At 44.1% G+C, this 22,535-nt stretch overlaps 1 protein-coding gene across 2 annotated transcripts in view; it reads right to left on the bottom strand.

The window, feature by feature from the left end:
• Nucleotides 1-2,769: 2,769 nt before the first annotated feature.
• The window catches only part of SFRP1 (secreted frizzled related protein 1), a 44,188-nt gene continuing 24,422 nt past the window's right edge, over nucleotides 2,770-22,535 (bottom strand). Inside the window, exon 3 of one of the 2 annotated variants that reach the window (XM_040452051.1) lies at nucleotides 2,770-6,326. In XM_040452051.1, coding sequence (XP_040307985.1) covers nucleotides 6,004-6,326 — 323 coding nt within the window. In that variant the 3' untranslated portion in view covers nucleotides 2,770-6,003. The remainder of the gene's footprint in view (nucleotides 6,327-22,535) is intronic. The other variant, XM_040452137.1, reaches the window with a different exon arrangement.

The following is a 22,535-nucleotide window of genomic DNA, read 5'->3' as shown; positions in this document are numbered from 1 at the left end:
TAAGTGGAGTCTGCGCAAGAAGAATCAACTGTCAAGATCTGGGACAAAAGTGAAATCCAGGGAGTGGGTTGGGAGGGTTAGCCCACAGCTTTGGGTTTCTACCTGGAGCTCTCCCACAGTGTGATTTTCTTTCCAACCTGAAGCAGGGCTGTACACAGGGATCCCAGACATGGCATTATTGCGGCAGGAAGCAAAGATCCTGCTGAGCCCTGCAGCCCTTCTCACCTACCCCTTCCAGCCTCAACCTCAAAGTGTGTTTGGCAGACCAGAAGTCAGCCTCTCATCAGAAGCACATGGGAAATGCAGGACTCAGGCCCCACCCCCTTGCCCAATCAGAATCTGCATTTTCATACAGTCTCCTGGTGGCTCCTGTGCATATTAAAGTCTGAGAAGCACTACTTGGGAAGCCACATGTAGCCAGCTAAAGGAAATAGGCTCATTCCTGCCCTCGTGTCTTTAACCGACCTCTTTTATTAACTAATACCTAATAAGAATAACTCAGAACTTTAGAAAGGGCTGCAGCAATATGGAGTATGTGGGTGGGGATAAGGGGGAGTACCAAAATAATATCCCGCCTGTCATCCCCAGGCCAAAAAAAATGTCCAAACAAAATATTTTACAAAGTAAGATCCAGCAGATTGCTGGTATGTGGGAAACCTAGAGCACTAGTTCAAAGTTCCAATTCTAGGGCCCTATGGCAAACTTTTGGAATCTGAAAGTTCCAGGTGTGGATGTCAGAAACTGCTTGTTAGCAGGCTCTCCTGGGTGATCTATGCTAAAAAAATTTTTTTCTCAATGAAATTTTGAGGTTTATCTGTCATCGAAGGTGTGTTACCTTAACTTTCTCTTACACAGGGAAAGAAATTAGAAACTTCCTTCTGGTTCTTTTCTCTCTGAAGGGCATGGATAAATATGTGGGGCTTGGAATGGGCTAGATTCATGGGGAAATAATAAAACGAACCTATATTTGCATTTCTTATATAGTTCTAGGGATCCGTGCTAAAATTTAAGACTGGTTCTATTTCCTTTGATTACTATTAGAGGATTGGTACAGATTTCTCTTCCTCAGGAGCAAAAGTGAATTGCTGATACTTCTGGACCCACCGTGGGGAGATGGCCTTAGGAGTAAGAGCAACCTGGGGTGCCTGGGTGACTCAGTCAGTTAAGCGTCTGACTCTTGGTTTTGGCTCAGGTCATGATCTCATGGTTTGTAAGTTTGAGCCCCCGCTGTCAGCATGGAGCCTGCTTGGGATTCTCTCCCTCTCTCTCTCTCTCTCTCTCTCTCTCTCTCTCTCTCTCCTTCTCTGTCTGCCACTCCCCTGTTTGTGCTCTCTCTCAATAAATAAATAAATAAATAAATAAATAACAAATAAATAAACAAATAAATAACTTAAGAAGTAAGAGCAACCTAACTTGGATAACATTGTGACCCTTCATCTCTTTCTGCCCCTGAGTAGGAGAGCACCTGTACAATTCCCTGAAGAGATGTGGATGTTAGAGTTGAGGTCAAGGCTGCCAATCTTGGTGCTAGCAGCATGTCTTAGGCACAAGGCTCAAGTAGTCCTGACCCTTGGGTACCCCACACTCCAGGGTGACTCCAGCAGCACAAGCCAAGATGCCTTTGTACATATTTCAGCATCTTTTTGCTGATATGTTAAAAAAAATTCAAAACAGCAGTGGGAAATCATGGGTCACAGTGATGGGGCTTCAGCGGGGTCACAAAGACATGCTACCCAACCTAAAAGAGATTTTCCTTTTCATTAACCACAGGGAATACAAAGTAAAAATGCCAATATTGGCCTTGACCTGGCTAGCATATCACTAGTTCACCAGTCATGTACATTCATGTGGGAAGATCTTTAGATACTAGAGCACAACTTTAATGGAATTTTCTTAAGTCCTCCTACCATGCCTGAGAAATGGTGTCTTTGCGCTTAGGTGTGGTTTTGAGTGACCCAGCAGTATTTGCTCACTTCTGGGTAAAATTGCCAGTTGTCTGAGGTTTGGAAGTGCCCTGTTAATCAGGCAATGACATCAAATGAAGTTGTCACCGTAATTGCTTACAGAATTAAAAGTCACCCTGAGGAATCCCTTGGGCAACAGGCATATAACCTAATATGAAACAGCTTGGGCTCAGTAAGTGCCACACTTGGGGTCCAAAGAGAAGCTGGACAGTAACTGAGATGTCGTTCCCACATGTCTAGCCCGTAGGAGCCCTGGGTTCTGGTTCTAGCAACACCATTGACCTGGGACCCCCAAACTCCTTATGAAACCCCAGCTATCTTCCCCTATCACCTTCTCCATCTGTATATTAAACAGTTGGACATGGTTCCCTCTAAGATCTCGTGTGGGTCTAAGACCCCAGATCCCAGAGAGTTTTCAAATTTTAGTTGGTAATTTTAACCAGAATTAGCTGAAGGGAAAAGGCATCTGAAACCAAAAACATGGAAAAGAACAGCAGCATTGAAAACACAGTCTTTGTAGAACAAGTATTTAACCTTTTCTCTGGTCTGAAACACACACAGCTGGGAGAAACGCTTCTGGAAGTTATTCACAGGAGCAGATGATCACTGTGGGATGGGGGTGAAGGTATCAGGCAGTGCTGCCCAGGTGCTCCTCCAGCCCACCCAGGCCCAGTTATCATTTGCAAGTTGTAAAACCAGGACAAGAAAACATCACTGAAGAAACTCAAGCAGGGGGATGTATGTGCAGTGGAAGAGAGTGAGTGGTCTATCACTGGGGACGGTGGGGGGAAAGACACAACTCACGTTATCATTGATTAATTGAGTGATTTTAGTCAAGTGAATATTGATACATGGCAGGAAAAGCATGAAAGTAAAATGAACACATATGGGAATTACTATTAACATAAGTGATAACATCAAAACATCTGGTAAAATGCAGTTAAAACAACAACACAAATGAAATGGAATGTAAAACATTTTCACAGTATTCAAAGCTTTTGTAAAAGATTTAGACTCTATGTGAGGGGACTAGGGGAAACGGGAATTTCACCTGTGCCCTATGTATCCGCTGGTGACAGATCGGAATGGCCACTACATTATTCTGTGGGAGTTACCCAAAGGTGCACTTCAGAGACAGCTGTGGAGTTGCAACAGAGCAACGATTTAATTGGAGTCTGATGAGAAATATACATTCTAGCTCTGAGCATGGGGGTCTGTAATCAACACATCCAAGTGAAAACTGGAGCTCTGACAGGATTCTGCCTCCAAAAGCCCTTGGTGCTAATGCACCAGGACCAGGAGCCAAGTGTCACATGGGATATTATAAAGGTGAAGTGTTCTTGGGGTTCTCACTTTCTATCTTCTGAGAGAACTAGTTATCTTTGAAGACTAAACTGAGCTCTGCCATGACTTCACAGGATCCTACCCAGCAGGATTACTTCTCACCTTTACAAATATGACCTTTGAACTAGCAATAGTTATAAATCACATACAGACCTCCTCTTTTAGAAACCAATGACCAAGCCAATAGTCTATACACTGGTTCTGTTCTACCAATGGTTTGTTGTTTCTCAACAAAGGTTTGTGATAAGAAGGCAGTTTTGAGCCCACAGCCTCCTTTTGCATCCTCAAATTGCTGGTGTGTTGTAGACAAAGAGTGTGTATCTCAAATCCACAGTCAAATTCAAAAGTCCTGGGACCATATGGTTGGGGTAAAACGTGCAGCTGCAGTTCACATTTCCAATTTATTTTGAACTCATTCTGAAAATGTCACTTCCTGTCTGAGGATTCCCATGTAGACAGCTGCGCAGCACGGCCGCCTAATCTTCTGTACTGTTTCTGCTGTAACAGCTAATACCCCACACAAAACCCTTCCCAAGGCCCAGCTTTGGGCAGAAGCCTGTTGCATGATGCTCTGTCAAAATGAGCAGATACATGTGAGCAATGAACTCATGAGTTAATCAACCAAAACTAAAGCCCAGATCCATGCACTCATGAAATTGTTCTGAATTTCAGTTAACAATAGTAAAGTAGAATATTTCTAATTAACTAATGTATATACACATTTAAAAGAAAATCATCCAAAATTACAGGCAAATCACTTAAGATCCCCAACACTTTATGATTAAAGGTCAGAGAGAATCAAAAAACAAAAGTGTTAAAATAATAAGATCACTAATGGTGAGAGGTTAATTATATCAGGATCACCCTCAGGTAGGTAATGAGTTGGTATGCTAATTTTCAGACTGGAGTCTTCAGAAGTTAACAGAATCTTCCACTGTTTCTGTGTCAGTCCAGGGCCATGGGGGTGACACTTCCCAGCCTCACTGCAGCTTCTGGATTGGGTATAAACATTCATCCGGAGGGACAACCACTAGTTCACCATCTTCAGGTGTTACAGAGAATTAAGAATCAGGCTTGAGGAACAAATTCACATTAATTGCTTAGAATGGCTTCCTTACACTGAACAGGAGGAGTAAAGTTGCTTCTGTGAATGAGCTTATGTACATCACTTATTAAACACAAGGGTTTTAAGAAACATCTTCGGGCACTCAGGGAAACCTGTAGAGATGTGTGTTGTCTTTGAAACTCTCTCCTTAGATGGAGACATTTTTGACTTAACTCTCCCTCTGCAGAAATTTTTAAAAAAAAATTTTTTTAGTACAAGGAGGACAGGCAATCTGGCTGTTCTGAATTTCTTTGATCTATAGGCAATCAAGTTTAAGGGAATCCACTTCTTCACAGGAAATAAAGGCATGGGAAGCACTGTGAGTTCTGACTGGCACTGTGTTGGGGCCAGGACAACCCAGAACTCCTCAGGAAAGAGGACCACAAGGTTTGCTCTCAGGCAAATCCACTTCCCACCCCAAATGCCCCGTGAGAGAGCAGCTCTGCTAGAAAGTAGCCTCAAATGCATCGAAAGACCCTCAGCCCAGTACGTCTTTCAAATGTTAATGTTGACCTTTTTTTAAGCATTGAAAAGTAAACACAGTTTTTGTTGTTGTTCTCTAAAAAAAAAAAAACAACAAAACAGAAATAAAAACAGAAACAAAAGTGAAATGAGCAAACGGATGAAATCACAACACTAAGCTCTTCAACCAATTACAATTCACACTGACTCGCAATTTGCTGGGCTGTTCCTAATATTTTTTTCTTTGTTTTCTCTTTATGTTCTTTGAAAACCACTAACCATTGCCTTCTCAGTCTGAAAATCATCGTCCCTCTCATGCCGTGGGTTTGGTGCCCACGGTGTTTCCTTTTCCTCACACAAAGGCAGGCACATGCTGCCCTCCACATGTCTGGAGGCTAGATCACGCACCAAGGCTGATGTTCACTGCCACTTCCATGGCACCTGAGATTAGCTGATTCAGATCAAAAGACAATCACGTGGAGAGGCAGAGCAGAGATGACCTCCCTGTGTTTTTACCATTACATACTGTCCTGGTGCTTTTCTTCCCTGCACTTAATTTTCTGGCATTGATCTTCAGTTGTAAGTGTGGTGTGTGTTTGTTTCTGCATAAGGTGGACAGAGACAGAAGTTTCTGGAACTGAAAGCAGCACATCAAAGACATGGATTAGCTAATAGATCCACAAGCAATTTGTGACCACACAAAGAAAGTTGCAGAACTTAGTTTTTTTGCTGCTGTCTCTCACTTTTTTCCCAATGCTTTTTGGTTGGGGGGTTTGTTTGTTTTTACTGGCAAAATTTTCTTTTTTAGTGGCTGTCTCTGGTTGAAATGGTTTGCACCTACTTTTCCTCAGCGATGTGCTGTTTCACACTGTAGATCCTAAAAGACTTCCTAATCTAAATGGTTTTCCTTACCTGGATATGCGGCTTTAAATACTGGCGGTACTGGGGTCTAGAGCGTGGCTATGGAGGGGAAGGAGTGGGAAAGCTGCCAGAGCAAAGCCAGCTGGATTACAATGTCCTCTACCAACCGAAGGGGCAGTGAGCACAGACCTCCAGGCTCTAGGGTTGTATGCTCAGCCCCGCCCCTCACCCCAACCCACAGCTCCCTCCCCACCCACCCAGGGAGAATCACTTAAAGACTGATTGAAAAGTGGGGCATTCATGATTTTTCATTTTCTTCATGAAGTTTTTGAATTCCTTGTTTTTCTTGTCCCACTTGTGGATTGCCGTCAGCAAGTACTGGCTCTTCACCTTCCGGCCCATGATGAGAAAATGGTGGCTCAGGTTGTCCAGCTGGTGGCAGGGGCAGTCAGCCCCATTCTTCAGGTATAGGACAAGCTTCTTCAGTTCCTTCTTCTTGATGGGTCCCAGCTTCAGAGGCTTCTTCTTCTTGGGGACAATCTTTTTGTCGCCATTTTCTTTTTTCACTTCTTTTATTTTCATCCTCAGCGCTAGAGACGGTGCAGGCAAGGTTGGGGAAGAGGAGAGAAGGAGGGAGAAAAAGCATTTTAGAACCCAGCTTTCCATCTGAAACAATAACCCGAACTTATGGCTCAAGGGGGAGATGAAATGAAAGGCAACTGGCAAGTCAACGAAAGAGGCAGTTTTATAGGTAAGAACCAAGGTCTCAGTTAATTTTCATGTTCTGAGTCTGCCCCCTGGTTTTGTGGTGTCTAGTGGTAACTCAGTAGTTGCCCTGGGACACCATGAGATTCTCAAGTAAATTTTCAGAACCAAATGATATTTCTCTTTTTTAAAATTCAGTGACTCAAAATATCCTACAGTGCTTTAAGAGAAGAAGGGAATCATATAATTGAATATAATCCACATAATCTAAAGCTATAGACCTCAGGATTCAAAGAAAAATTTTACCTGGAGGTTGTTTTTTTTTTTTTAAGAGAAAACCATTGGCTTAGTTTTTTAACATCCATGGGACCTAAAATTCCTCAAAAGTTGGATCCTATAAACAAGACTGACAAAATCTATGTGTGCACATGTGGCAATAGAGAAATTAAACAGCACATCAAATGGTCATGCTTGAGTGCATCAAATCAGTGTCCAACTTCTGCATCGGAGAAATCATAGTCCCTACCACTGTGCCTCTAGGGAGTTCTGACAGCAGGTACTGCTGATGTTCTGTCAACCACAAAGCAACTACTAACGGGTGCCACTAATACTTCTTTCCACTGGGTAGACCCACACAGAATCAAACTCTGCTTTGAGCTCTTGACAGATAGAGCAAGTCCTGGTGAAGTTTTGACAGATAAATCCACGTGATGATCTCTGAGTCTAATACAGGACAAGGGCTTCCCTTCCTCAGCACCGCTATCTGCAGGAAAGGAAAGAGCCCATCCACCATGTCCGCCTTATCTTTTCCTTGTCTCTACAGACCCTGAGTTAACATTATTTTAATGTGAATGTATGGACAGGAAATTTAGTGAAGATAATTAAATTCGCGTGGAGGTATTCTGCACTTGATCTTAGCCAAAAGGCCGAGAAGCGATGCATGGAGGCATTCTCTAAGATGTAAATGCACTAAAAATATGGTGCCACTGTGACACTCAACTCCCCTCTCAGGTTGGCCAGCCCAGATATTTACCAAAGGAGATGAAAGTCATTTTCTAGATGCTAGTCACCAGATAATTTGTGCATCCTCTGAATTCTTCTAACTTCAAAATTAGCAAGCCTCCTCTTTTTCATGACTTGAAACTCCCACCCAGGCTCCATGAGGAAAGGCTTGAATGTGAACAGAATAACAGTAGTTAACAATTATGAGAGCATATGGCATGCCAGGAAGTGTGCTAAGTATTTTCCATGAATTTCCTCAATTAAACCTAACAACTCCATGAGGAAGGTATAATTATTTTCCCCATTTAATAGATGAGAAAAGTGTGGTGTAGGGGGTTAAGTTAACTTGGCCAAAGTTTCTAATCCTCAATTTAAACCCATGTCTTAAATGTGCACTTTTAATCACCATGCAGTCCATGCTGACTCTATGGCAGCAAAATTCTTCATAATGAACCCCATATTTAGAGGACCGGCGAAACGGATCAAGAAAATAGGGGAGAAGAGCTCAGACTCACTTCCTGGTTTCCCCCACATTTCAAAACGACTTCGTTTACAAAATGGTAAAAGAGTTTCTCCTGGTTTAAAAAGACTGCTGTAGCAAAGGCTTTATTATTCAGTATTTAATTGATTTAAAAACACACCCTTGGCTAACCCAAGAATAAGAAGGAGAGGGGAAAATCCCAGGAACAAACCTTTAATGAATGTGTCAAAGTCAGTAAATTAAACCCACTCCCACTGCTTTCTTTTCTTTACAAAAGGAGTTCCAGATTTTGCAGTCTACTTAACCTCATATAATACCCTAGGGCTGGTATCCCTTAAGAAACGCCTCACTCCCAAGGGCAGCAGAAGGTTCAGGAACTGGGCACTAAGCAGCAGAAGACTCTTGCTGAGGATTAACCTTGACCTTTCAGGCTGGTCCAGGCTTCCCAGCACACATGGAAGTGAGTTGAGCACAGCTTCCCAATGAGTTCCTTTCTTTAAGCTCTCCCTGACCCAAACCGGCCACTGCCCAGTGCTTCTGATTACGCTTTATTCCTACCCCCACTGCAGACAGGGTGTATGGGGACCAGCAGGCAGGAGTGTGGCAAACAGAAAGCATAGAAACTACCTGTCCAGGGCTTCACCCCAGACATGCCCACACAGGCCTACACTTGGGTTAGTTTGTTGGCTTACAAACTTTGTGCCTGGTGGTTCACTTGGGAAAAGACTTCAACTGTTCTGGTCTGTGGCTTGCTGCAGGAGGAAGGTTCTCAGTGGAGTTCAAGAAGGAACCAGGAGGAGGAGACTCACTGCCCAGGCCTAGGGAAAGTCAAGTTTCCATCTTGGCCTCCCCTCTGCAAAACAGAGAAAACAGGACTGGGGGAAACCACTCATCAAAGAAAGGAATACTACGGGAGGAGAAGGCAGTAAGAACAATTCTGCTCCTTTCACGAGACCCTTTAAATAAGGTGGCCCCAAGGTATTAGGTGAATCCCAAGCTACTTCCCAAAACCTAAGGCTGGCAACCAAGCATTGCTGTAGAAGCTCCGGAATGCATCAACAGCAGATATGAGTGCATGCCCCAGCTGACAGTGTGGGCACCTTCTTTTCTGCAGAGAAGTGAGCCATCATTTTTTGAGTGCCGCACTCCACAGATGAGCACAGGGTAGGCTGCTTATGTGCAGCGCCTTATTTCATGCTCACAGCACTCATGCTAAGAAGGCATCATTATTATTTATCACAATCAAGGAGAAGGACTCAGGTCAAGTAATGACAACACGAAGCCACAGTATGTAAGAGAGATAGAATCAGAATTAAAACCCACACTTAACCCCAAAGACCACACTCTTTCCTACTATACCATGACTGGGTTTAAAATGATATTGCTTCAGTGGAAACTATTTCACTCTTTTGATTGTGTTGCTTTTAATCACAACTCAAATCAAAAATTAATGTTCCTTTGCCATGACCGTGTAAAGGAATTTAGTTTACATAGGTGGGGGGACACCGAGGGGAGAGGGGAAATCAAATGATGGAAATGTGTTATGCATTAGACTCTTTATTTCTTGCCATTTGGCTCAGTTTCTTTTTTGAGGTGGGGAGAGTAAGGAAGGAGGAGGCACATATGGCCAGAAATTACTAACATCTTTCCATCTTTTAAGGGTTTATTTTAGGGATGCAGATTACCAACAATGTTTGGATAGGCGATTAGCCGGCCAAGGTTGATTTCCCTGTGCCTTGTGGATATACGCACAGCCCCCCACCATACCACATCCAGGGGCTTCTGACACAGGGGTGGGTGCTGGCCCAGGAGCAGCCTGGAACGGATCACCACTTCCTCTTCCCCTACCCGGCCTCCACTACACAGAGGGTGCCTGAGCCCCAGAGATTCGCCCATAGACTGTGTTCACAGTTTGCAATGCAAATGGTGGTGTGGGCAGGGAGGAGAAGCCAAAGAGGCAGCAGTTGGGGCACTAGACAGAGTACTGGGTCCTGGGTTCTAACTGTGTGACCACAAAATCTGGTTTCTGCTCTCTGAATCTCAGTTTTCCATCTGTAAAGCATACGGTGCTGACTGCTGGCCTTGCAGCACTACCATCCAGAGGGCCCATGTGGGTCAATGCTGGGGGTCTAGCCAACCTCATCTCTAGGATTCCCCATGCTGTGCACAGTCTTCTCTTCCTTCATTGTGTGCCCTTCTCACCCTGGGAAAAAATGCTACAACTACCTCCGGCCCTTGATCTCGGCTACCTGTAACACCTGGACCCCAAACTAAAACAAAACAAATAAACAAAACACCTTAGTGTTTTTTTGGAACAACTTCACATCTTCTTAGAGTAGAATATTACTCCTACCTCTCACCTTGCTGGTTGGTCACTGCCAGCAAGAATTCAGAGACCCAGAAACTTGGAAAACCCCAGGTAAGGTTGCCACTAGGGTTCATCTGGGTCTTTCTGATCAATATTAAAATAAATAATCCCTTAAGTTCAGGTAGACATTTAAATTTCATCCCACTTTTAGTTACCTGAAACCCTATTTTTTGCTCCCAAATGATACTTCTTTGGTAGCTTCCCCATGAAGCTTGGCCATATTTCTGAGGCTAAAATGAGAACAGGAAACTTATTACATCCATTGCAAACCAACACTCTCTTCAAAACCACCTCTCTGTCCTGGCCCTCTAATGCTAATGGTGCCACCATTAGTCCAATTACCTCAACAGGGTGCTGGGGTGTATGGCAACCCTTGGCTGAGAGCCAGCCATTCATACAACCAATAACGTGGAATTGTTGCTGGAGTGCAAGGAGGATTTGATGCAAAAACTGGAAAAGGGGCTGAGTTAGGAACCAGATCCGTGACTCAGCTGATTACAATGAAGGGAAAAAAGAGAAGGAGGGCCCTCAGCGAGCACCATCATTAGGGAGAGAGGACGTGTTATTGTAAAAGTAATCAGAGGCGCAGATGGAAAACCAGGCGGCCAAGTATCTCAGAAGGCACAGGGGGAGGGCATTTCAAATAGAGGACATGCTCCTCCATCCCAAATGCTGCAGTTTAAGCATGAGTGTGAGGTGAGATCACTCAACTTGGTGACTTGGGGTCACTGGTGGCCTATGGAAGGCACAGATCCTGATCCGAAGGGGTGGGCATGAATTCCAAAGAGCTAAAAACCACTGGGAAGTGAAAAGGAAAGGTATGCCATACTGGCAACCACCATGCTTCTGGAATGTTTGTGAAGAGTTACCACTGGCTACTTCTAGCCAAACATATTAGATTGAGCCCACACAATCATTTCCATTCCATTCTGAAGTCAGTTTAAAATTAAAGTAAAAAAAAAAGTTATAAACACATGCAAGAAAACAAGAACATATCAGCATGCAGTATAATGGAAAGCAAATGGATGGTGAAACCTGGCTTGGCAGGAAGAAGAAAAACTGAAGCTTAGCAGCTTACAGATAGGGGTGCCAGTAACAAACAAGCCAGTCCACACCGTAAGACCCAGAAATGCTCATGAATTGGGGCCACTGGGTATTTCTGATCTCAGAAATACAGTTAAAAAAACTGTATTAAGTATAAAAATTGGTTGTCTGTAGAAGGACACTCAGGTCCTCTAGGCTTGGGCCATAAATCTGGTAACAGCCCCTCACCAACTCCAGCAACATCCAAAAGGTTGATTCCAATAGAATATGTGAACCAGAAGACTCTGGGCTTAGGCATACCAGACACGAGGGAAGGGCAAGGTGGCGAGGCACTGCACTGAGTCCAAAGGAGTAAGTGAAGTCTGCACAATAAATGGTGAGTCCCTCAGGTCTTAGAACCCTGCATTTATATCCTCCAGAGAGGAGTGAAGGGTTTCTATCTAAAGAAACTAGTAGCCCTAAAGAAAAGACCTACAGCGCTCCTACCAATAAAACTCTCAAACGAGGCCCAACAAATCACAGGTCATACGTGCACACACAGAGCTTCCAATGTAATGCTTCACTCTTTGAATGGCCAGCCAAAGGTCAGCAAGCATTTAAGCAAAGCCTCTAAGGGCGAACAACAGAGACCAAAACATACAAACTAAACAAGAAAAAGAGAATTCAGAGACAACAGAGACCACTTAGGGTACACAAACCTTTTACGAAGATAATATTAGATAAGACATTGTATTCATAAAAGCAGAACACAAAGTTTTTAGAAGAAACATTCAGAAGGGTGCCTGTGTGGCTCAGTTGGTTGGGCATCTGACTTCAGCTCCAGTCATGATCTCAAAGTTTGTGAGTTCAAGCCTCACGTCGGGCTCTGTGCTGACAGCTCGGAGCCTGGAGCCTGCCTGCTTCGGATTCTGTGTCTCCCTCTCTCCGCCCACCCCCTCCCCCCACCCCCAAACTCATGCTCTGTCTCTATCTCTCAAATGTAAATAAACGTTAAAAAATTTTAAATAAAAGAAAGAAACTAAGAAACATTCAGAGAACAAAAAGAGTATTAGGAAATTTAAAACATAACAATGCTATACAAGTGCTTTAAGACGTGGTTGAAAACAGTTTCCAGGGAAGCCAAACAAAATGACAAAGAGTTGGGAAATAGGAGACAGGAAGATGACACAGAACAAGAGAGAACCAAGAAAACAGATGAGAGAAATACCAAAGAAATCATACACAAAAATTTCCAGAAATAAACATGAGTTCTCAGATTAACAGTTACCCAGCTCAACAAATCATGACATTTAGAAACACCAACATAAAGAGAATGTTTACAGTCCTCTAGAGAAAAAGAGATTATACATCAAATACAAAGGATCCAGCAATCAGAATGGCATTGGATTTATCAACAGCAACCCTAGAAGCTGGAGGATAATGGATCAATGCCTTTAGAATTCCCCAATTCAACACTGAGCCAAGCTATCAATCAGTGTATGTGTGCAGAATAAAGACATCTTCAGAAGTTCGACCGTTAGAACAAAGTTGTCTTCCAGAGATCTTTTCTTGGGAAAGTACTCCATGATGCATTCTACAAAAGTGCAGAACAAGACACAGGATTCAGGAAACCAAAGGTCTAACATCTGATAAAAGCAATGGAAGTCTTAAAATGATTTTTCCAGAATGACCATGTGGCAGGCCTGAAGCTCAATCAGTCCACACTGAAACAGGAGGAAAGAGGGCTCAGGCAAATTACCTGCAGAAAAGTTCGAGGCTGAATTCATACTATAAACATTAAGAACTGGGAAAATAAAATGAGACAATTGCTATCTCAAAGGAAAAAAAAAAGGTACAAAAGAAAGGAAATACAAATGCAGTATAGTACATGGCTCAGCTGCGGATCATATTTATTTATTGTAATAAATTAATCATTGAGTATTAATTTAACTGAAAATGTGATATAATTCTACCATAAAAAATGGGGAGAAGTGGAGATATAAGACAGATAAATCTTTATCTTCAATAATAATACAATATCAATAATTATTCAATAATACAAAATCAAAAAATAATGTCTAAAAATTAAAGTTCAGAAATGATGTCTGAAAAATAAAATTAAAATTCAGAAATAAAAGTAAGACACATAAATCTTTGTCTTCAATAAAAAAAGATCAGTAATAACTAAAAATTAAAATGAAAAATTATTTACTGACCCCATTTTGCTAAATATCACAAGTAGCTAAATTAGTTGGAAAATATTCCCTTTGGGCTGTAAGAATTAGTGGTGGGAAAGGCATCAGGCAGAGGTTTTGTTAGAAACATTTCAATACCATGACTTTTTAAATTGCATTTATTTTGACTCAAAAAAACTTAAGCTTTAAAAAGGCTTATAGTCTAGTAAAGAACTTAAAAGTATATAAACTCTAAATCAATCCCAAAACTGTGAGATCTTAAAAGAAATGCAAAGATTACATTTCTAGGTCCTCTACTCTCCATTCAACCGAGGGAGCTTGGCATTAGTTAGGGTTTCTCAAGGGCTTTGTTTGAATAAGAGCTCTGCTCCTTGCCACTCCACCCAGAGCTCTCTGCTGTATTCCACAGTTCCTCTGAACAGGAAGTAAGAAAGCAAAGGGGGTGCATGGGGTCCTGGCAGATTCTAGGGGCAGTTGGGCAATGACAAATCATCCTGGGGCAGGTAACAGACCACACACCCTGACTCCTTAGTAACTCGCTTTTTGTCCTCGGTTACTTTCTCCTGTGGAGAGGGCTGAAGATCCCAGTAGATGGTTTGAGGAGCAGGGGGTAATACTGGAAAACTGTTTACAACATGACCTGTTACCAGCCTCTTGAATCGGGAAGGCCCACAGATGGGCACCCCATGTAGCAGCCCGGTGGGCTTGGCTTACACCCCTCCTCTAAATGGAAAAGCCTGTTCAGACAGCAAGACTTCACTAAGCAGTAATGACAGAAAGGACCTGATTTCTACTTCCCAGCCCCATTTTCACAAATATCTCAGGTGGACGACCCCAAGGCAGCAAGTGCAATAGTGCAGATGAGATTTGTTAACGGCACTGGGTAAGGGATTGGCTGTGAGAAACCACAGCCTCTTTCCAACATGCAGTAGAGGGTCTGGGCACCAGGGCAAGCTGACCCAATGAGTCCTACTGACAAAGACCCTGCAATGGAGGCTTAACAGACCTCTCTGTTTCCTGCAGGAGCCGGTGTTTGGCATCATTAATTCATTTAGCAAAGAAAGAGGCTTGCACTTGGTCACAACAACTCAGACTCTGTCCCCTGACCACAAACCACATGCTGAACACTTACATGCATTTCCTAACTATAGGACATACATTACCAAACACAACGATTGAAAGCAGCTTTCTTTTTCTCTCATTACAAGAAAACAACAGATGTAGAAAATGCTCCTGAGTGACTTATTTGAGGCAAATTATTTACTTGAATTTGTCCTGGTTTTTGGACCCCAAACGTCTTGGGGAGGTTGGGAGTGGAGGCAGCAGGCAGGAGAGAAGAGTCTGCAGCTTTCGGGACCCTCCTCATCACCCACACAGAAACACACACACAGCACACCAGCACCCATGTCAGCTATCTGGAATCCCTCTGCCTAATTGCTTGATTTCATGGATTGTGTTAAATCCCCACTGATTTAAGCTAATGGTACAAAATGAAAACCCCACTTTGAGAGCAAAGAGTTGCCTGGTGGGGTTTTATTTGGGGAGACGTGTGCACTGGCAGCCGTGGCAGCAGGGACAAGGGCCTCAGAGTGGGACAAAGAGGGGCTTTGGCCCTTCTCCTTCCCAGTAAGCCCTGTAGCCCTCCTCCCCATCCCCAGGCAGGGGGCAGAGGAGAATGGGAGAATTGCTTAAATGCAGTCAATCATTAGGATTGATTGAATCTTGGCTCCAAGTCCATGCAAACCTGCCAAGGCAAACAGTTTTTCCTGCCGCGAGGTCACTGGGTTTCCATTCCTCTCCATTCCAGCCTGCCGTGTTTGCCTAAATGGCAAGTTGGAGTGTGGAATGGTCTCTTGGAATAAAAAAGATGGGAGTGGGTCTGAAAAGCCATGAGCTTTTCCCAGCTCTGAGAGATATTTAAGAGAAAGCTCCTCAAACTTTAGTGTCACCAGAATCACAGAGGACTTGTTAAAAATGCAGATTGCTAGGGGCCCCTGGGTGGCTCAGTGGGTTACGTGGCCAACTCTTGGCTTCAGCTCTGGTCACAATCTTGCAGTTTCATGGGTTCGAGCCCCACATTGGGCTCTGCGTTGACAGTGCGGAGCTTGCTTGGAATCTTTGCTCTCTGCTCCTCCCCCACTCATGCTGTCTGTGTCTCTCTCAAAATAAATAAACTTTAAAAAAAGTTTTTTTAAAAAACTCTGCAGATTGCAGAGCCAGTTTCTGATTTAGTAGCAATAGGATGGGGCCCAAGAATCTGTATTCCTGAAAAGTTCCCAAGTGATGTTGATGCTTCCGGTCTGAAAGGATTCAAGGGTAAGGATAGGGTGGGGTCTTTGATTTGTCACCTTGGTTGTTCACAGCAGTGCATTCTGAGGATTCTTTCTTGGCTGGTGTTCAAGTAAATAATTTGCCTCAAATAAGTCACTCAGGAGCATATCCTGGAGGCTCGACATACTCTATGCCCTCCAAACTCACGGAAGTTCTGGCTGAGGTCAACAAGTTCAACATGGATATGTCTGAGACCCAGCTGACCTTGAGCAAACTGATCCAGCACCATTTTCAGAATCACCAAGGTCTTTGGGGCCCCGATCTTCAGAGGTGAGTCTTGCAAACACAAAGGCTTTGGTAGCAAGAGACAGCACATCTCAGTGGAAAGGACTCTAGCTTCTGGTTCAGACTCCATCACTAACTTTTTGTATAAACTTGTGTAAATCACTTTACTTCTCTGGGTCTTCATGAGGCCACCTGGACCAATTAACCTCAGTTTCCTTTTAGCACTGGCAATCTTTCTAAGTCCTCATACTTCCTTTCTCTGTCTTGAAAGCCAATATAGAAACACCAATCAACCAAGGGAAAGTACCTTCTATCTCAACATGGTAACCACTGCCCTCACCTGCTTACATCACCTGGGGACCTCGCTTCAATTGACAGTAGTCCAGGCCCACAGTGAACACATTGGCTTGAGAGTCCAGCCCTCATTGCGAAGTTGTCTAAACTGAAAGATAGCCCCAGGATACAGCAGACGGAATATAGTCCATGATAGTGTAATAGCACTGTATGGTGACAGATGGTAGCTACACTTGTGGTGAGCATAGCATAACATATAGAGAAGCTGTGTCACTCTATTGTATGCCCAAAACTAATATAACGCTGTGTGTCTACTATATGCAAATAATTTTTTTTTAAAGATGGCTCCAGATTATCTGACACACTCCAAGCATGGTCGCCGACAGGTCTTCATGCTATCCCATCTCACAGATGGGAGAAGAGACCTAGGGTGTACCCTGACCCCATGGCTGCCCCTGGACACTTGGTTGGGATATCTCTGAAGAAGGTGTGAGTCCAGTGCCTGTGGCAACTGGGGCAGGCCCACCTTAGCTCTTATCCCTTTACTGTTCTCTCAGCTGATCTCTCTAAAGGCAGGAGGTGTACTTGAAGCAAAATTCATGCTTTTTCTACCCATCCTTCTGGCCAAGCTACAGTCCATCTTCTCCCTGAAGCCTCCCCATCCCGGTCCAGCTTTGATCTTCATGGCCCTCCCTGTGTGAACCATGATTCAGCATAGCATGATAATTACCCATGAGTGTGCCTTACCTGCCCGCATCCCCACTATGAATGCGTGCAGTGCAAGAACCACATTCATCTCTGTTCATTGACTAGTGTCATGCCTAACACATCAGAGAGCTCAAGCTAACATTTACTGGATATACGAATGAATAAAGAGACATCACTGATGCATAGGGGCACTTGTACCCCAATGTTCATAGCAGCACTCTCAACAATAGCCAAATTATGGAAAGAGCCTAAATGTCCATCAACTGATGAATGGATAAAGAAATTGTGGTTTATATACACTATGGAATACTATGTGGCAATGAGAAAAAATGAAATATGGCCTTTTGTAGCAACGTGGATGGAACTGGAGAGTGTGATGCTAAGTGAAATAAGCCATACAGAGAAAGACAGATACCATATGGTTTCACTCTTATGTGGATCCTGAGAAACTTAACAGGAACCCATGGGGGAGGGGAAGGAAAAAAAAAAAAGAGGTTAGAGTGGGAGAGAGCCAAAGCATAAGAGACTGTTGAGAACTGAGAGCAAACTGAGGGTTGATGGGGGGTGGGAGGGAGGAGAGGGTGGGTGATGGGTATTGAGGAGGGCACCTTTTGGGATGAGCACTGGGTGTTGTATGGAAACCAATTTGACAATAAATTTCATATATAAATAAAAAAAAAAAAAGAATAAAGAGACATCAACAGCACACTCACTGCCCTGAAGTTCACAGCCTCACTAGAGAGACTGGAATTATTTGCACAAACCTCTGCTTTAGCACTAATAACAAGAGCCACCGCCAACAGTTATTGAACACTTGTCTGAGCCAGGCACTGGTCTAGGTGATTCTACACACATTAACTCCATGAAGCCTCTAACGACCCTATGAGGTAAATATTCTAATTAGAAGCAGTTTGTTGATTGCGAGGCAGAATGGTTAATGGGTCAATGGCAGAACCAGAATTTAATCCCAGGGAGTCTAGCTCAAATATGAGTGTGTGTGAATAATACCAGAAGGGAAACTAACTCTGCCAGAAGGGGTGGAGGCAAGGTCATTGTTGTGCAACGCCTTCGGCACAGGTGGTGCTCAGAAAAGGTCCCTGTGCACAAGCAGACCTCGAGTGAGGCCTGAGCAGGCAACCACAGCCCTCTGGGTCTATTTCTTCTCTTTAACATGCAGAGAATGTTCTCCAACAAGTTCATCCTGAACACTGTCCCTAAGAAATCCTAACAGAGAGGTGCCTTTGAAACTCTTGAATGGTACCAGTAGAGATATTAATTTGATATAGTGAAACAGTAAGTAAGAGTCTCCACTTTTAAAGGGCCTAGAATGGGGAAAACTATGAAGTAATTTTCAGAATGGAAAATACCTACAATCAAGAATTAACTGGAAAGAAGTCACTACACACAACTGTGCACATCAATGATGCAGGGGAGAGAAACATCCCAAATGTTAACAGTAGCTGTCTCTGGGTGGTGAGGAGATAGGTGATGTCAAACCTCTTTATATACTTTTCACTATTTTCCAAGTTTCATGCAATAAATATGTATTTTATAATCAGAAAAAAAAAAAAGTTTCTCCAAAAAAGAAGTAAGTCATATCAGGAAAAGATTTGGTCAAATAACATGTTTAAAATCTACAGTTCGTGACTCTGGCTCATCGACAGGTGTTCAGAGGTTACTCTCTGTTCCTTGTAAGAGGTTCTGCTGCCTCAGGAGGGGAAGCAGATTTTCACAGAAATCCCAGGAACCACCAAATTTAATGTCTATTAATCCTGTGTGCATTTGACCAGGATTTCCCAACCAAAAAAAAATGTTAATTCCTTGCTATGCCATGAAGTTTCAATGGGTGGTCACCACAGAGATGCCCTGGTCATGGGGTGGAGGACCAACTATGTAAGTGAGCTTCCAAACCAGGACATTTTTGAGACAGAAAGAAGATAATTGATCATTATGCCAGGACAACAGGAATAAACCGGGACCATCCTGGGCAAACTAGAATGTTTGGCCATCCTAGCAAGAAACTAGCCCATATGTAAAGAGTGCATGCATGTTTTAAAGATGTGACTGACAGGATGCCTGCCTGGCTCAGTCAGAAAGGCATGTGACTCTAGATCTTGGAGTCATGAGTTCAAGCCCCACATTGGGTGTAGAGATTACTTGAATAAATAAAACTTAAAAAATGAAGATGTGACTGGCATGGAGCTGGTGGTGAGGAGTCTGGTGAACAGGAGGTGACAGATCCCCACCTTCTCCCTCTCTGGACTCCCCAAGCCACCCAGCAGGTGCACAGGTCAGAGAATAAGGCATACTTTATCTAACCCAGGAGCTCCCAACCCTTCCAAAGTGGTGAAAGAGACAGCCCTGGCTGGGGGAAAACAGAGTCCAGTAGATACAGAACCATTCAGTTGGTAAAAACCTTTGACACAGCCATGAGTCCTAAGCCATTCCCTCAGTTTGGTCCCTCAGACCAATGCCCAGTCAGTGATTTGAGGCACAAAGCTATTTGAGGTATAATATGCAGAACAGAAGACCCCTGTCCTGAGGTATCTTCCCTTCACTATGGCAAGCTGCTTTTCAGGTCTGAGGTGAGGGAACGTTCTCACTCAGGACTCACTGTATCCCCTTTTCCCTCTCAAGGGCATGCTAGGAATAAAAGGACTCAGAGAGGGAAACACCCCTCTGACCCATCAGTCTTCTCCAAAGTACCAAGCTAAGAAAGCTCAAAAGACAGAGGCCAGTGTTCGAAATCCTTCATTCTGACCGTCATATGGTTTTGCTCTGAGGCAGAAACAGAAGCCTCATCTCAAGACCTGATCCCACCCCTCCATTGATATTACGTGCACTTACTCATTTACATTTCTGATCCTGCATATCTACCCAACTTTCTGCACTTCAATTTTCTGTTTCTTTTTTTCCCCACCATTCTAGTCTTTGTGTAAACAGCAGGGATACTCTGAAGACCTAGTCGCCCTAGCAACCTGCCCAACGGTGGCCCTTCACAGGTACCAAGGTCCAGCCCGAATCTACACCCCTGGCGCACACCTTCCCCATCCATGGGATCCGGAGCCTAAGAGGAGCCCAGGGTGCCAGGGAAATAAAGGCAGTGAGGATGTGTATGCCTCTCTGACCCCCAACTAAACTCCCTGCTGTTTCTTCAGGATTGACACTTACATGGCTGTGAAAGCTGTCGTCCCCTGGGGCAGAAGAGAAGGGACAAATAACCCCAGGCCCAAAGGAGACCCACACGAAGTCTGGTGGATAGGCAAAGACTCCGGGCACTGCAGAGACAGAACATAGCAAGTGCATTCCTACCCTTCAGGTGGCAAATGCCTTCTGGGTATTTACCAAGTTCTGGGCAAGGTCTTTCAATGTGCCCAAGTACTCTCCACATAGATGCATCCCTTCCTACTGAGAACAATCAAAGTCCCAGGGGTTAGGGGCAATGACTCTGGCTCCAAAGTCCCTTTGGACAGTCCTGTGATCACCCAGTTCCCCCAACAGGTGTGCCCAGTACAGAGAGAGGGTCAGTAGAGTCCCCCTCTCCCCGCTCCCACCAAAAACACACTCACTTTACCTAGTTCCTTTCTCTGGTTCTCCGTGCACTACCCAGAGAGCTAGAGGGAGGCCTCTGGGATTGTTCCCCAAGGGCATTCATCACACTACCCCCATCCCTACCCCCAATCATCCTCCCACACACACACTTACCCCCCCCAACTCACATACAAACATAGAGCATTTGCAGTCACTTCAGAACACAAAATGTTTAAGTTCATGGCTACCATCCAAAGATTTCAGATAAGTTGGTAAGTGGGAATGCATCTTGTCAACTGTGGGGTGCTATACAAGCACCAATACCAGTTTATATCTTTTGTGGACAGATGTGTACAGAGAGACACCATATAAACAAGAGCCACAGTGCCAATCCATAAAAAGTTGAGGATTTGCTGAGAAATTATTCTTAATATGGCATGCACGCTAGAGCTGATTATGATCAGTAGCCTGAGGGGCTGTGGGCAGTGGTCAGAGGAGCCGACACACCCGGTGGTATGAAGAATTGCATAAAGATGCAGGCTCAAGATCTAGGATCCCTGTGCAAAGCTGCTGACTGTTTTCTCGTGCTCAAGTCTACCCTGATCATGGTTCCTCCAGCAAAAGGCAGATACTGTGCCTACCGTTCAACCAATCTTTATTTTACTGAGCTGCTGGAGCAACTCATTAGAGAGCTTCTGAGCACTCAGTGCTGGGGCACTGCTTCCCAAGCACCTTCTGGGGAGCTGACTGCCCTCCATGTCTGCATCTGACTCTCCCAGGCTGGCTGCATGCAGATGTCCTCTGACCTCAGGTGTAGAACAATGTACCTCGTGGCTCTTGGTTTTCTGTGGCTCCACTCACAAGCATGCCTGTCACGTTAGAAAGTGGGTCTCATGACACCCCTGTCTCCAGCAGCTACACATCAGAGCCACTGGCTATTATGCCAAGCTGCTCCCTGCCTCCCAGTAACTACCAGGAGCCAGGCCGCAGCACGTGGGACGCAGCATCCCTTGGGTTACCATCTCATGCCTAGAATTTCCTCTACCAAGTCAGGCACTCCAGACTGACAATGCTTTCTTCATTGGAAACCCTTTCCAAGATTCACACATCAATAACCCACTGCATGAAGCTGGCTTTGCTTCGTGTGGTTGCGAGTCCATAACGCCTCTGACGACCACTCTGTACTGTCATCTACCAAGTTTGCCTCAGGGATCCCTGGTACTGACTGTCAAGTGCCAGGACTGTTCTAAAGGTCCTATAGTTCATCTTCCCAGCAACCTAATGAACGAGGTACTATTATCATCCACCTTTTAAGACAAGTGGATTTAGGCATATAATTTCCCAAAAGACACCAGCTAGTAAATGACCTAGAGCCAGGATTCAATCTCAGGAAAGTTGGCTCTAGAACCCTGTAGTGAGTTGAATAGTGTTCCCCCAAAATTCATGTCCAACTGGAACCTTAGAATGTGGTTTTGAAATGTAGTCTTTTGGGATGTGATCAGTTACACATGATTGTAACCTGATACCGGCCCAGGCTGCCCTGTTTGACTTCAAACTCTGCTGTGTGACCTTGGGCAAGTCACTTAAACTTTGGAGCTTCATCTTCCTCCACCTAAAAGGAGGGATAATAATATTTTCCATACATCACAGGGTCACTGGTAGGCTCAATATAAAAATAAGCTCGGGGCACCTGGGTGGCTCAGTTGGTTAAGCGTCCGACTTCGGCTCAGGTCATGATCTTGCAGTCCATGGGTTCAAGCCCCGCGTCAGGCTCTGTGCTGACAGCTCGGAGCCCAGAGCCTGTTTCAGATTCTGTGTCTCCCTCTCTCTCTGACCCTCCCCCGTTCAAGCTCTGTCTCTCTCTGTCTCAAAAATAAATAAACATCAAAAAAAATTTTTTAAATAAATAAGCTCATGTATGAGAAAGCAAACTGTT

The sequence above is a fragment of the Herpailurus yagouaroundi genome, unplaced genomic scaffold (assembly GCF_014898765.1).
Source record: "Herpailurus yagouaroundi ecotype Mexico unplaced genomic scaffold, PumYag 28, whole genome shotgun sequence".
Classification (NCBI taxonomy): Eukaryota; Metazoa; Chordata; class Mammalia; order Carnivora; family Felidae; genus Herpailurus; species Herpailurus yagouaroundi.
The sequence above is the reverse complement of the archived record's forward strand: the minus strand, read 5'-3'. Positions and strand labels throughout refer to the sequence as shown.